The 15796-nt window shown below is 32.6% G+C and overlaps 1 protein-coding gene across 4 annotated transcripts in view; it reads left to right on the plus strand.

The window, feature by feature from the left end:
• Positions 1-12346, plus strand: part of LOC133192028 (phospholipid transfer protein C2CD2L-like) — a 28879-nt gene extending 16533 nt beyond the window's left edge. The window contains exons 10-15 of one of the 4 annotated variants that reach the window (XM_061327862.1): positions 266-452; positions 1434-1559; positions 2604-2626; positions 5019-5094; positions 5495-5653; positions 7085-12346. In XM_061327862.1, coding sequence (XP_061183846.1) covers positions 266-452; positions 1434-1559; positions 2604-2626; positions 5019-5094; positions 5495-5653; positions 7085-7344 — 831 coding nt within the window. In that variant the 3' untranslated portion in view covers positions 7345-12346. Of the gene's footprint in view, positions 1-265; positions 453-1433; positions 1560-2603; positions 2627-3807; positions 3970-4070; positions 4127-5018; positions 5095-5494; positions 5654-7084 lie in introns of those variants that run through there. The other 3 variants (XM_061327861.1, XM_061327863.1, XM_061327864.1) reach the window with 3 other exon arrangements.
• Positions 12347-15796: the final 3450 nt, after the last annotated feature.

The raw sequence follows: 15796 nt of genomic DNA on the forward strand, positions 1-15796 counted from the left end.
TATATCTTTATCATTTAAAACAGCTAGTTCTTTGTTTTCCAATCCCCAGATATTTAGTCTCTTTGTCTGTCTATCTGTAACTCTGTCAACTCTATTGAACTAAACAAGAGGGAAGCTTCATATTTAAACATTTTGAGGTTAAGGTCACTCATGAAGATCAACTACATGTAGGACTATATATAGTTTGTTAGGGCATCATGCATTGCAAAGATTGAATATATACCGATTTCAACAGTAAAAAATGTTCTAAACATTTTTTGAACAGTTTCTGTTTTTGGACCCTGTGGACACTAATGGGTTGGGACCAGTAATGAACCAAAAGAATGTGACTTCTCCAAAGAGAACAATCCAAGTGAATCAGGCCAGAACACCAGGGGGCACTCTGGTTACCACGACTACAATGACAACAGAAAGACAACAAAAAAATCAGAGATATGAGGCTGCAGTTGATGGTATGCTGATTTTATGTTTATGTCATGTATAAATGCTGCTCATAAAAAATTATTCAAAAATATATATGAGACAATGACAGGACATTGTAGCATAGCATTAGTTTTAGAGTCCTCTAAGCGATTCAAACAAAGTCCAGTCTCTTTCCTTTATTAACTTTGAGTTTGTTTACCTCAAATTTGGGTCAATTACATTTACCAATCTCAGATATATTGATAATTTATTATTTAAGTCACTTTCACATATCCATTTGATACAGAGCAGAAATGGCTTATCAAAATCTACATGGTATGGCTTATATCTACTAGCTGGCCTATTTCCTTTACTATGCATACCATGTATCTTTTTTAATGACTTAATTAGAGAGAAACAAAATTCTGTATGAATGTTTTATATGTTTACAAATAAATTGTGTAGTGTGTTTGTACCGATGTATACTCCTTATGATTTAATTGAAAAGTTGGAAAGAGGTATCTACAAATATCACCTCCACAAAGAATGGTTTCTTGTTGTGTGTTTTATACAGTGCATGGTACTTTCTTTCACTAAATAGATTCAACAAGCAAACTGTATACTGAAAGCAGATCGAGTTGCAAACAAGAATATTTACACATAAAAATGACATTTTCTCAATATGAAAATAAAGCTTGAGGCTATAACAACAAAAAGTATGTAATTGCTTACTTATCAGAAGAAAAGCATTAAAAACAAAGCATAGAACAGTAGAATTTCTGAATGAAATTTCTGGTTTCTGAATGTCATTGTTGGGTGAGTTACTTGTAGAAAGTTTGGTTTGGAAGCAACCTTTTAAGATATAGGGTGTTGCAGAAGCTTTAATATTAAGCATGTTTTCTGAAGCAAAAGAAAATGGTTGAATGAAATTCCGGCTTTTTGTATGCTAAGAAATTTGACAGTATTGTTGCTTTAATCTGAGATTATATTAAAATTTTTTTTTTGGCATGTATCTCCTACTTTTTTTTCAGCATCCCCACATTTTATAGAGAAGCAAAATGTTTTTGATTTTGATATGTCGGAAAACACAAGTATAGACACATTGAACACAACCAACGCCAGTATGCATCAACAGAATTTGTCTCTGTCCTCTTCAGGTAAATTTAGTCATTCAAACTCTTACTAATGCTAATCTTCAAAGCCAATGGTTTCTCTGTAGCCTTGATGAATAATCACTTGAACAATCACTATGAAAACTGGTCTACTCCTAAATCACTTCTGTCAAGTCCTCTGGTCTGTCCAAAGCTCATCTGAGCTTGTGTTGACTTTTTACAGCCATACTGACTTTTAATGAAGTTTATCTTTTCTCATCTTTGAAATATTGAATTTTGTACAATTGTATTGTTATCCTTATATCAGCAAATATGCTGATACATGTCATACATCTCCTTTCCTTTTCTTTCTTTTTTTTTTTTGGCCCTTGATATTGGAGAAGAAGAATGATATTGTTATCTGGTTTGTCCATCTGTTTGTATATCCTAGCTATAGCTATAATTTTTAAAAGTATATACAATATATAGAACACAATGTAGATTCCTAAATATATGTGAAGAATTTATCATCGCGTAATCACATAAGAACCACTCGCAAAAAAAGGACTCATTATTATTTTTATGATGCTGTAATACATGTAAAAAGTCCTGATTAACAGTCCACTTGTGAATCAAGGTTCTTGCGATTTAACAATATAAAATACTTGTGTAAAATAAGGAATTAACAGTAGTTTACATTACTCGCGTATGTGTTTTCATAAAGATCAAGTTGATTCATTTTTTGAAAAGGTCAACTGATAAAAACACACATTTTATTATTTCATTTAAGATTTTTTTTAAATGACATATTCTTCTTTAATTCATAATTCATAGATAAAAAACTAATACCAATGTTGCATTTTCCCAGAGTGAGCAGATTTATCTTTTCTTATTTTTGCAAGTTGAAATTGATCCTGTGTTGAGTTTGTTGCAGTTTCTTGTAGTGAATAGTAAAAATGGATTTTAAAGCAATGAGACAATAAATAATGATAATACAAAGAAATGACCTCTTTCCAACTAAAACATATGCACCATTAATTTACGTACATGTAAACCCCCCATGTCTGTCACATGTTGTCAACACTCTCTAGCACAATCCCTAATTTTCAGACTATGGACATGGTGATGTTCAAGTAAGTAAAAATGACCATCAGTTTGATGCCTGTTACCATTCATGTGTGCTCATGCTGTGAACATCCCTGCATGACAGAATATTCACACCAGGAACCCCCAATATAGCACATTTACTTGTGTACCTTGCTATATCTTTAATTAAATGTATTTTTAATACTGGTTAATTTTATTATGTATATTTGATAAAATAATGGGAATGTGTTAGGGTCAAATTCTAGTAAATGAGTTTATACTGTCTTTTTAGTGCTAGATCCATTATGACGTCTTCATTTAAATTTACTTTTTCTTGTACTTGACAGCTATAATTATATTATGCAGAAAATTACATACAGTTGAACTTTATAGTAGTCAGTTTTCACTGATATCTCAAATTCCAAAAATATGTCGAAGTGATTTAGTAATGCCCAACCACTTTTTCTTTATGTTTTTACCCTTGTTATTTCAAATCCTTGGATATCTTCAAGTTTAATCTTGAGTTTGAGATAACGAGGTCTCTCTGTATTAATTTCATGAATCTTGGTAAATTTGAAATCAAAAATGTTCCAGATACCTGTATTTAATTTCATTTTAAAGAGGAGGTCAAGAACATATAAATAACCGTTTTCTGAGAAACTGTGGACAATCTTGATACATATCCTTTGTCTGATATAGAAAAAAAACTCACACATATTTATGATTTTTTTTTTCATTTTTCATTGAAAATGACAGTTTAAAAATTGTTTTATTGTTGTGTTTACATGAAAAATATGTCCCAATACACTTTATTTTACCAAGCTATAGTTATAAAGCATCAGGGATTCATTTCTCAAATTCGGAAATTCTGTAAGCACCTTGCATTTACTAGATTTTGACCTTAAGGAAGTAATAATGCCGTGGTATTTTCATAATCGGAAAAAATAATTTTATATGGCCTAAATGCCCTCCCCCCCTCCCTGGAAAAAATTATGAAGCATTTAGAATGAGAAAAGCCATGAAATGGCTAAAACCTATATTGGAATGTAATTGGTAATGAATATGTAATAAAAGACGCAATACTGCCCAGAAGGTTTTATGCCAATGGTATACTGAAAATTGAAGTACGCACATAACATAATACTAATCCAAGTGTGTATTTAGAATTGTTTGCTCTATATAGCCTGTTTTATTGGCATGCGTTTTCATGTGCTTCCTGTGTTTGCAGCAGAAGTAGTTACTATGAATGGGGTTGAATCAGTGGCTGAGACGGCCATTCGTGAGTTAAAGGACAGGAGGTTCAAATCTAAAACTCCATCTAGGACTAGTACACTCATCATTACAGGGGTCCAGAAGGTAAGGCTTGACAGGCAACAAAGGTCAAAGTTAGGTAAGGCTTGAAGTTCACCAAAGGTCAAAGTCAGGTATGGCTTGAATGGCACCAAGGTCAAAGTTAGGTAAGGCTTGAATGGCACAAAAGGTCAAATTTAGGTAAGGCTGGAAAGTCAAAGTTAGGTAGGGCTTGAAGAGCACAAATGGTTAAAGTTAGGTAAGGCTAGAAGGCCTCCAAAGGTCAAAGTAAGGTAAGGCTAGAAGGCCTCCAAAAGCCAAAGGTAAGTAAGGCTTGAAGGACACCAAAGGTCAAAGTTAAGTCAGGCTTGAAGGGCACCAAAGGTCAAAGTTAGGTAATACATGAAGGGCAACAAAGTTCAAAGTTAAGTAAGGCTTAAAGGGCAATGAGGTTCAAAGTTAGTACAGTATATTACAATTGAAAAATATTTATATACATGTAATAATGTTCAGTAATATTCCATTATTAGTACATGCAAAAATTCATTAATACCATTATGTTGACTATCCTCTGCATGCAAATGCTCATTTTTATTCCAAGCTGATCTCATAGCAATGCCATTGAAGGCTATGACATCATTGTCTTAGTCATTGGGAGTTTGCATATCCTTTCAGTTAAAACTTAACTCTGGTTTAAACTATAACTTTGTTGAGGGTGTATTAAAGAGTAAAGTATTTGTCTCTGTGTCTCTTTAAACGAGATAATTTTGATATAAGCTCTATTGTGCACCCCAAATTAGTACATGTAGTACATTTTGTAGATGTCATTTACATAGTTAGCAGGATTGAGTTACATGTACTACTAACTGAGTATAGATAAACCATAAGCATGCTGAATTTGATATATATTAATACAGTTTCTAAATTATAACCCTGTTGTAGAATAATTATAAGTTTTATAACTCCTAAGTTTTTATTTGAAATTATTTATTGATATTAAAAGCTCTATCAGTTTACTGTTATTGAACGAAGAAATATTCATGTATCTGTTTATTAATAAAAACTTAAAAACTTGAATATGATTCAACAATATAAAGCATTTTCTTCAATTTAGAAGCAAATTGGTATAATCAGTTTCATTATTTGAAGAGTCCTGAAGAGGTGCATCAGGATGTTCCCGTGGTAACGACCCAACCTCCATCACCAGGTCATCAAGATCCTAAAGGTAACTTTTTTTACTGAGGATCAAATATTTATCCTTACCTTTTATGAACAAGAACATTACAAATCATCTTTAAATGAGGATCAAAATGCTTACACAGCAATGATCCTGATTCATGAAGTATTCTTAGATAGCAGAATTGGCCAGAAATTCTTGTTATTTATTCTACTGAAATTTCAGAGATATCTTCGCAGCTGTAATGCTATTTTTACTTTCCCCATATTTTGCTACTTTAGTGCTTTCACTTGTATATAAACATAGATTAGCACATTGCTCACAAAAGCTTCACTATTACATCACAAAACACAGGGTTATCTCAAATTTGAACAGCACATCGCAACACTCAGCACAGAAGTCACAAAGGCTTATAATGGGCATAAGTTGTTTGCTTCATGCTTTGCAGATAGAAAGAAGGGCATGTCCCTTGCAAGGCAAATCAAGAAAAGATTTTCTCGCTCAAAGAAGCGCTCACGCAGTGCTGAAAGGTCGAGCAATTCTTTGAGAGAAGGCTCAAACTATCTTCAGCCACCTGACTCTGGCCACGGGAAGCCACAATCTAAAGGTTCACTTGCATCCCCGTGTTCTGGTTCACTGAATGTTGTTCATGTTTCTAGATTTTGTCCCAGTAGCTGGTTTTTGGATTTGGTTCCCATTTTTATATTACTGTTTTATTGTTTGCACAAACGCAATAAGCATAGCATTTAGTTTCTAAACCAGGAAAGTACAGAGTACATTTAGTTGTTAGACATGTAGAAAATATATAGCTGTATACAGTCAGTAAAATGCATGTACTATATACATGAATGTTTAATATTTATATTCCATTTGCACTCAGTAACAGTGTGATAAATTACATGTTTACAGAGCACAGAACTGTATGTCCATTTCCACAAATTCACAATATCTCGTTTAATATGAACATGGAATATAGCGAATTCATGGATATAGCGAAGTTTTTTCAGATCCCCAATAAATTCTTTGCAAAAATTTACAGTTATAATATCATGAACTCTGATATAATGAATTTACAGATGTAACAAATTGGTTTTGTCCTGTATAGATAAAAATAACAAAATTTACGTCTTTTTAAGTGAATTTTTAAAATCTCGCAATTGAAAATATTGAACTGAGTTTTTTTGTTAGTATTTATATTTGAAACTCATCTGAAAATTTTGTATCCCAAAGTAAGTATTGCATTTAATACTTTCCCTGAACAAATTAATTAGTCCAATGTATATTGCGAATTTGTGTATTTTTTTGTAATTTTTGTAATATATATATACATGTACATTAATGAATTCAGTAAACGAATATAAAGAATAACAGATGTAGCGAAGTAAATTCACAGTCCCCAGGACTTGGCTATAACCAAGTTTTACAACAACATAAGCCAGTCATAGCCTGGTTCTTTTTTTTTTGTTTTTTTTTTTTTACATCTGTTAAAAAGGGAAGTTACTCTAAAACCTTCACGTGGTGGATCTTTTTTTTCTTTACCATGAAAAATATTTAATACTTAGAAAAATACAATGTTCTTTGACTTTATTTTGATTTTCTTCAGTCTTATTTTGATACCAGGGGCAGTCCTCAAAAAACTAAGCTTCGTATTAATTGGAATATAAAAGGCTTTCTAGATGAAAAGTAGGAGAAACCATTGTAGACAAAAAAAAAGAAGAAACAGTATATTTATAAATGCACTACTGATTTGTACATTGCATGACCTACAAACACACCATAGCTTTGGCACAAGATAGATAGCTTCCTTTGCTTTTGCTACCAGTTTCACATTGTGTTGGTTTTATATTTATTTAGTTATTAGCATTAAAATATTTTATTTCCAGTAGTAGATTAGAAAAAGGTTGGAAATTTTGAACATTTATTGGACATACTACTAAACATATTTCTAAATGAACTGCAAAATCTAGATTGTATAGATTAATTTTGTTTTTTCTGTAGGTATGGAAATTCATACCAAATTCTGTTTTTTTTTCTCCAGATGACATTGAGTTAGTAAGGGGAAAAGCAGAGCCCCCAGGAACACCAAATCTGAAGAAATCTCGTTCCCTTGGGGGAAGCCTTAAAAAACTGTTCCGCAGGGGTAGGAAGCAACAGCGAACACAAGGGGAAACTTCAAGGGAAAGTTCATTTTCTCGTTCCTCAACACGCAATGTCTCACAAGGCCCTTCCAGGGAGGGTTCATTAAACAGAAATGTTGATCCAAAGGATATGCAATATCAACAGACATTAATTTCATAGCATTTGTTAATTAAATCATAAAGTATGAGAAAATTTTATATATATTTTCATATAGAAACTATTGGTACAACTCATGAAGCTGTAGCATAGCTAGTATTTATTTTTTTTTTTTTATTTATCAAAAAAAAAAAACTCCTTTTGTAACTGAGATTTGATTTAATCACAACTGCAAAGATATGATAAATATTATCATTGCTTTCTTTAAAAGAAACAGATGTTTTCATGGTGAAAAAAAAAGAGCATTGCTTTTATCTGCATATGTTGATCTGAGAAGATTGTTGAATATTTTTCTATCATTGATGTTTACAAGTGGTGAAAAATAATGGTCCCATGTGATTTATGTTTAAGACTGGAAGTGTAAATTTACATTTTATTAGTTTTGTTTTATAGTCAATAACAGATTGACTTGTACACATAGACACATCTGATCTAGCATAAGTAAAGAGTTTGTAACGGTCAAAAAATGCTTTTGAATTGAATTTATATAATGTATGCAAGGGTCCTCCTGTCTGGCATTAATTTTTATTCAGTCATTAATTTTTGACACCCAAAGTATCAATCAGCTTATCCATGAAAAAAAAAATATTCCTATTACTGTAAAAGTACTTTTTTTCCAGGTAGTATTAATTTAGGTTAGGTACACAGTCACAAATTTTCCACAGAAATTAGTCGCAGCGCACTTAAAGTGCATTTAGTATATATAAAGGCTATCCAAGAAATCCGTTTTATTTTGCGTGTAATTAAGATTGTGATTCCACGGGATTATGACCCCAAGTAAAGAGGGTATGTTTACAGTATGTAAAGAAAAATACACCATAGTTTTTGCATTCAAAATTTCCACCCATTGTCACCTCAAAATGAAAACAGACCATGTACATACATACAAATACATCATTGTAAACTTTTATATACTCATATGGGATGTTTGAGCATAATATTTTCACCTTGTAAAAATTGCCTTAATTATTGTTCCCCAATGTGATTTTCCCCTCTAAATATACCTCCTGTAAAAATGTTTTATTAATTTTTTGTGTACATTTTAAGAGCTTTGCAGTAATTTAAACATTGTGTTTTTGCTACCTGTAAATATTATGGTTTTTGTGCATTGTATTAATTTAAACTGTATTAGTATTGTAAAAACTATTATAAGTGAATTTCTTTATTGGCTCACAACCAATTCTCGGATAAGTCTGTAAAATCTGTGATAGGACCAAATTAAAATATTTTCTGCTGATGAGCTTGTTTGTGCCATAATTGGCAGTAAGTTTTGATAGCTTCTTTCAGTATAAACTCTGAAAACACATAGATAAATAGTCCTAATCTAAAAATAGCAAAGTTCAGTTTGCAAATGAAGATTTTAATTTTATGTTGCCCCTCTTTGGTAAATTATTATGTTTTATTTCTTTTAATTAGATTCTTTTTGATTAAAATGAACTTATTTGTATCATTTACATGAGAAAAGGCTGTATTCTACACAATTAATAAGAAAAAAGGAAAAAAATACCATAGAAATTAATAACACATTTGCACATGCGGAACATACTGAAAATCCATGTATTTATGAGGGCATTGTGCAGAATAAATGTGCTTTTTATAAAAACTTGGTTGGAATCATGAATTTGTGTGATTTTTGTCACCCTGTTAACAAAGAGAAAAAGTGTCTGAGAATGGTCAATGCCCACTAAATTTTAAAATTATGAGTTTAATAAGGGTTAGAAATATATTTGACCTTTGTTATGTTGTCTCTTTACATATGTCACTGATTGTTTTTTTTTTCTTGCCAATGAATCAATTGCATTGAATTCAGGAAGTTTGTTACACTTATGCGGAATACAGTTTTATGTGAGGTTCTTTAATTTTTTAAAGATCGTTTGAATTAATTTTTTTTCTTCTTTTTTTTTCATGAGTTATATATAATTTACAGACCTGAAATAGAACTTAACAAAAATTTAAAAAATCAAAAGACTTAAATTAAAGATACATATTACCTCAAATAAATGTTCTTAATGTATCTCCCACACAGAAGAGTTCCATTGCTTTTTTTCAATAATTCTTTCAAAGAGAAATCAAATTCTGAAATTTTATAATGATATTGAACTGTATAGAGTTACATTTTCCCACCTTTTTCTTTTTGACCAAATTGTGTGACTTGGCCAAGAATAAAGTTGTTTAAGATATCACTTGCTTAGTGAGAAAGGCAACTATTTAAGCAAATCAAGATGTATGAATTTTGGGAAAAAAATTATTTATCCTTAATATGAATTCTACGTCTTTGAAAACTTTTAAGGCATTTGGATTTATACGTATTTCAGAATACTGCTAGTTTGTCCAGCTTCCAATTACAATAAAGATCTCTTGACTTATTACTAAGGTTGTGAAATGTTGTGACAAGTAGACCATTGAATCACAGATAAATTTATAGTTTTAACACCTTGATATACAACTAAAACTTGGTATGTAATGGAGAAAAAAGATTTCAGAGAAATGGTGTTTATTCTTGGTTTCATGTACAAAAATCTGAGATCTCTTCTTAAAAAATAATGTAATACTGATATTTTGGAGGACAATTAAAAGAGTTTACATATTATGTGTAATTATATCTATTTTGTTATAAGTTGTGTTATTGTTAATTTAAAATTGATTACATTTATAAACAAAAATGATGAATGTTTGAAACAGTATTTTTGTGCAAATCTAGTCCACTTAAAAATGATGTATTGTTTGAAGATTTTTAATCTTGAAATGTTCTGTGAACTTTTCTTTGAGAAATATACTAAATATTTCCTCTTCTATGCATGCATGCACACAAAAAAATTGCTGCATGTGTAAATTTCTATTTTTATTAGGTCACCTGAGTCACTCAGGTGACCTATTGCTATCTGTTTTTGTCCGTCGTCGTGAGTCTTCCGTCGTGCGTTAACTTTTGAACATTTTTAACTTCTTCTGTAGAACCGCTCAACCAATTTCAACCAAATTTGGTATATAGCATCTATGGGTGAAGGGGAACAAAAATTGTGAATTTCATGGTCCCTGCCCCCCTCCCCCCCCCCCCCCCCCCCGGGGCCTGAGGGGTGGGGCTAAAACCACCAAAAATAATGCAATCTTTAAAAATCTTCTTCTTTACTCCTGGACATGAAGCAGTCAAACTGTTTGCATCATTGTAATAAGCATTGAGCCCTCTACCAAAATTGTGAAATTCATGGCCCCAGGGTCAGGGGTTCTGGCCCCAGGGTGGGGCTATATAGATCATATAGTGGAAGTGCATTAATTCTTTGAAAATCTTCTTCTCTGCTCCTGGGTATTAAATAAAGTTACTAAGTACATAGTTATGATGAGCAAGAGTGCCTCTTCCAAAATTGTGAAATTCATGGCCCCAGGGTCAGGGGTTCTGTTGTTAGGGCGGGGCTCTATTGATTATATAGTGAAAATGCATTAATTCTTTGAAAATCTTTTTCTCTGCTCCTGGATATTAAATAAAGTTACTAAGTACATAGTTATGATGAGGAAGAGTGCCTCTTTCAAAATTGTGAAATTCATGGCCCCAGGGTCAGGGGTTCTGGTGTTAGGGCGGGGCTCTATAGATTATATAGTGAAAATGCATTAATTCTTTGAAAATCTTCTTCTCTGCTCCTGGGTATTAAATAAAGGAACTAAGTACATAGTTATGATGAGGAAGAGTGCCTCTTTCAAAATTGTGAAATTCATGGCCCCAGGGTCAGGGATTCTGGTGTTAGGGCAGGGCTCTATAAATTATATAGTGAAAAAGCATTAATTCCTTGAAAATCTTCTTCTCTGCTCCTGGGTATTATTTAAACAAACTAAGTGTATGGTTATGATGCATAAGGATGCCTTTTCAAAAATTGTGAATTTCATGGCCCCAGGGTCAGGGGTTCTGGTGTTAGGGTGGGGCTCTATTGATTATATAGTGAAAATCTTCTTCTCTGCTACTGGAGACTATTTAAACAAACTAAGTGCATGGTTATGATGCATAAGGATGCCTTTTCAAAAATTGTGAATTTCATGGCCTCAGGGTCAGGGGTTCTGGTGTTAGGGCGGGGCTCTATTGATTATATAGTGAAAATGCATTGATTCTTTGAAAATCTTCTTCTCTGCTACTGGAGATTATCTAAACAAACTAAGTGCATGATTATGATAGACAAGGATGCCTCTTCCAAAATTTTTAAATATATGGCCTCAGTTTTTGGGGTTCTTGAGGAGGGGGGGGGGGGGGGGGCTAGGGCAACAATGCTTCATCTATCTGTGTATTTAACTTCTAAATTGTTGTATTATACTCAGGTGACCATTAAGGCCCTTGGGCCTCTTGTCAAATTTTTGGTGATGATCAAAGTACCCAATAATAATAAAAATGATAACATAATAAAGAATGTCTTCTGACATTATAACAAGATAATGCTGAATATAGTAAAGTTCAAGTAGTCAGGAAAAGTGCTTTGCTGTTTATGTTTCATTGATCTCCAGTATAATTTGAAAATTTTCAAGATATTTTTAAATATATATTCCTTGCTGAGCTTTGTATTCTTATGCTGTCTGTTTTTCATATTTGAGTGCATTTTCATTTTTTTTCCCCCTGTTTAGGAAATGAAAAGCATTAGGCCTGTATACTTGTCATGTAGTTTGATGTATTGTACATGAGTGTCCTGAACATTTTTTGATGGCTGTTGATTTCATTTTCTAAGCCCTTCTTGCTTATTTGATTTACACTTTTTTCGTACTGTGACCTTGGCAAATCATTTAAAGTAGAAAAAATATTTGTACAAAAACAAAATTAACATTGACTAAAATTGAACTTTGAAAACATTTCAAATGTTTTTACAACATTTTTTTAGGACTTGACACAATGCATTAGAAATTTAATTTTTTTATTCTTCCGAGTTTTAGTATTTCTTGATTTCAAGTGTCTTACCAATGCATGTGTAGAAGATTTGATTTTATTATGTGAGTGTGTAGGACCAAAGATACATGAAATAAAAATGCCACTGTATTGATTTTTTTTACTTAATATATTTGAAAGAGGTTATTTCAATCTGTAACTTAAACTTCAGTTTTTATCTTCATTAAATTCGCATGGTTGATTTGAAGTCAGCCTTCATGCTTAGTTTAAATTATTTTCAAAGACGTTTAAATATGTAATTATGAGCAAACTCATTTATTCTGAATTAAGGACATAAGCAATGTACCTTACCTACTGATAATTTTTCAAGATATTCTTTAGTTAATTTAAGAATGTAGTGCCATCAGATGTTCGTAGACAAAAAATCAGCATGCATTACCAGGGGTTTTGAAAAAATATCCATTGATGACAATTCTTGTATAATTCAAAGAAAAATATACCAAAATTACTAAACATATATTCTAGATGTTTTGTTTTATCCAAACTTGTTTTAAAAGAAGTGTACAACAGCATATATATAGACATTAAAATGTAACACACAGTTCCTTTAAGGTTTGGAACTCTTCAACCCCAGGGAAAAACACAATAAAGTTCAAACTACATTGCATATGTCCTTAAGGGTCGATCTCTTAATGGAAAAATCTTGTGCGAGATTCAAAACAGTGATTTATGATCACCCTGTATTTGCAGAAGAACTGTTTTTCAGTGTTTGCAACATTTAGCAGAACTTACCCTTTCATGTCACACACTTCCGCTAGAATAATCTAAAATAATAACATTTCAAATATAATAAGCAGTAATAATAATCATTACAATTTTAATTGTAATTTTGAAAATTTACAGCCTTAATATCCTTTTTCTGCAATGTTTTATTTATCATTGGTGGGAGCAAGACCTGGGTTTTGATTTGAGAACTGATAACTTTCATAAATACTGTTATAGAAAACCTGTTTTTGTTTAGATACACAAACTGGAGAGTAAAATAACTGACATTATATTTCCTGTCCCTATTTTTCCATATATATGCATTAAGAAACATGTGAAGAATTTTTCTTGATGTTAAAAAAGAAATGATGTATTGTTCCTCATTTTCGGCGCTTTCCAATGGGAATAGTAACAAAAGCCCAGGGATGAGTTGTGGCCTTTGTTTTAGATACTAAGGGAAACTTGTTGTTGACGGTTGGGCTAGTAACTGTTGATTTCTGAGAAGGAATAGTTGACTGTTGTGGTGTAGTTTTCTGCAGTGGAGTTGAATGTTGCAAAGTAGACGATTTAATGGTTGATACATTTTGAGTTACTGTAATTGGAGTTGATTTCGCTGTTGATGATTTAGCCACTGGTTTTGTGGTTGACCAGTGCCCTGATCGAAAGGTTGTCACAGAAGTTGGTTGTGTTTTTGAAATTGAAACCATCCCAACAGGCAGTGTCGATTGACCTCCCGTCTGCTTATGATGGACTGTGAGAGAACGAAATGACACTGATGAGACAGAAGCTCTACTGGTTCTTATTCATAAAAGCCTTAGAATTGAAAATTGATTTGAAAAAAAATCAACAGCGTATTCATTTTTTGAAATGTACAGTAAGCAAACAGCATGAGAATTAATAAAACTGTTAAATACAATTTACACCAGTAAATTACACACTTATATCCTAATATAGTTTACCAATGTTTGAAGTTTCGAAGAATAAAACTGATGCAGAAGCATCTTCACCTAATAATGACTTTTTATGGTATCTGACCAGTAGACGAAAATATGAAACATACATGTAAATGAGCGAGGCGAAATTCGATGTAGTTCTTTTCGCCATTTTGCATGCTTACCCAGAACCGCCTGCTGTAGAGTATCGCTAACACAAGCATTATTTCTGCAGCAGCGAGTCGAGCTTTTTAGATTTAAAAAGTCATCTTGCTGAGCATTTCTACATTCCAGATCCTACAGGTACAAAAGACATCACTTAGCTACTTAGAGAAATCATACATTGTTTTAAAGAATCTTGTGAACAGCTTTTAAAGGAATGGCAATTCAAATCAAGCAAAATTCAAGTTAGATGAAATAAGGGGGATTATATGAACCCTTTTCCTTTACTTTTTACTGCCATATAACATGATATCAATCACGATTGTTTTAAGCACAGGAGCTTGGGAATGGTATCATCCCATCCCCTAGTTCTATCTACCCCTCCCCTAGTACCACCAGATCTGTTATTTTCATGATTTATTTTACTGTGACAAATTTGCACTACTTTGAAGTTAAAAAATTCCTGAAAAATAAATTGAACAGACTTTCATTAATGGTTTGAGTTAAAATGATTGGGTTAAAGTTGAGAAGATTTTGCGACCGAGAGTCCAGTTGATATAATGAAAACGTACTTAATTTAGCGGTATGCATATTTCGACGCCTTTCGCACTACTTCTAATCGCTTATAAATTCAAGTTCACCCTAAAAATACATATAGTGGCTCTGCTCCGGATGTTCTTATTTATGATAACGTTAAGTAGTTCATGAGGATGATTGTGCTGAATGTGTGCCCTTCTTTATATGGGTTTACAGTGCATGTACCGACAATTCGAACTTACTAACGTGCATTTTGTCAGCAGTCTACCATCTTTGTATCTGATCATACACGTATTGTCACATTGTGTAGCAAATGACCGACACCGAAAAGTTAAATAATCGTCACAGGTTAAACAGGACAGTAATCGGGGTACGTGATTGGTCACTTTTTGTGATGACGTCACCATCATCTGAGTCGTGAGGCTGGTCAGCTGGGAAGACATTACTGACGGATATTTTGAGGTTGTCAGAGATGTTGGTTTGTAGACCCCAGTGTGCCCTGAAAACCAGTAGAAAAACAGCCATTAATGAAATAGGTTGATAACCTAGAGTATACTCACAACAATTTGATTTTTCAATGCAGTGTTTTTAAAACACTGATGCCCCCGTATGGCAGCTTATGGCGAAGGTTAAAGTTTTTCAATACAAGTCAAACTCCAAGGTCTAGGTCAAGAGATAAAAATGTTGTTACGCAAAGAAAGGACTCGTCTCAATGAAGCACCAACCGTTCTAAAGTTATGGCCAAGGTAAAAGTTGTTTAAAAGTGAGTCAAACTCCAAGGTCAAGGTCAGAGGGTCAAAATTAATGGTACCAAGGGGAAAGCCTTGTCAAATGAAAAATACACATGTGAAATACAAAACCCCTAGCACCAACTGTTCAAAAGTTATGGTCAAGGTTAAAGTTTTTCAAAAGTACGTCAAGGTCAAAATTGTTGGTACTTAAAGGAAGGCCTTGTCACAAGGGATACACAGGTGAAGTATAAAGGCCCTAGCTCCAACTGTTCAAAAGTTATGACTAAGGTTAAAGTTTTGAAAATTATTGCAAATGTGGGTCAAACATTAAGGTCAAGGTCAAGAGGTCAAATATGTTGGTATATAAGGAAAAGTCTTGTCACAAGGAATACACATGTGAATTATTAAAGCCAAAGCTCCATTCAATCAAATGTTATGGGTAAGTTAAAGTTTTTGCGGACAAACAGAAAATC

Source organism: Saccostrea echinata, unplaced genomic scaffold (assembly GCF_033153115.1).
Source record: "Saccostrea echinata isolate AGI-Se365-2 ecotype Australia unplaced genomic scaffold, CSIRO_AGI_Sech_v1 ptg000025l, whole genome shotgun sequence".
Lineage (NCBI taxonomy): Eukaryota > Metazoa > Mollusca > Bivalvia > Ostreida > Ostreidae > Saccostrea > Saccostrea echinata.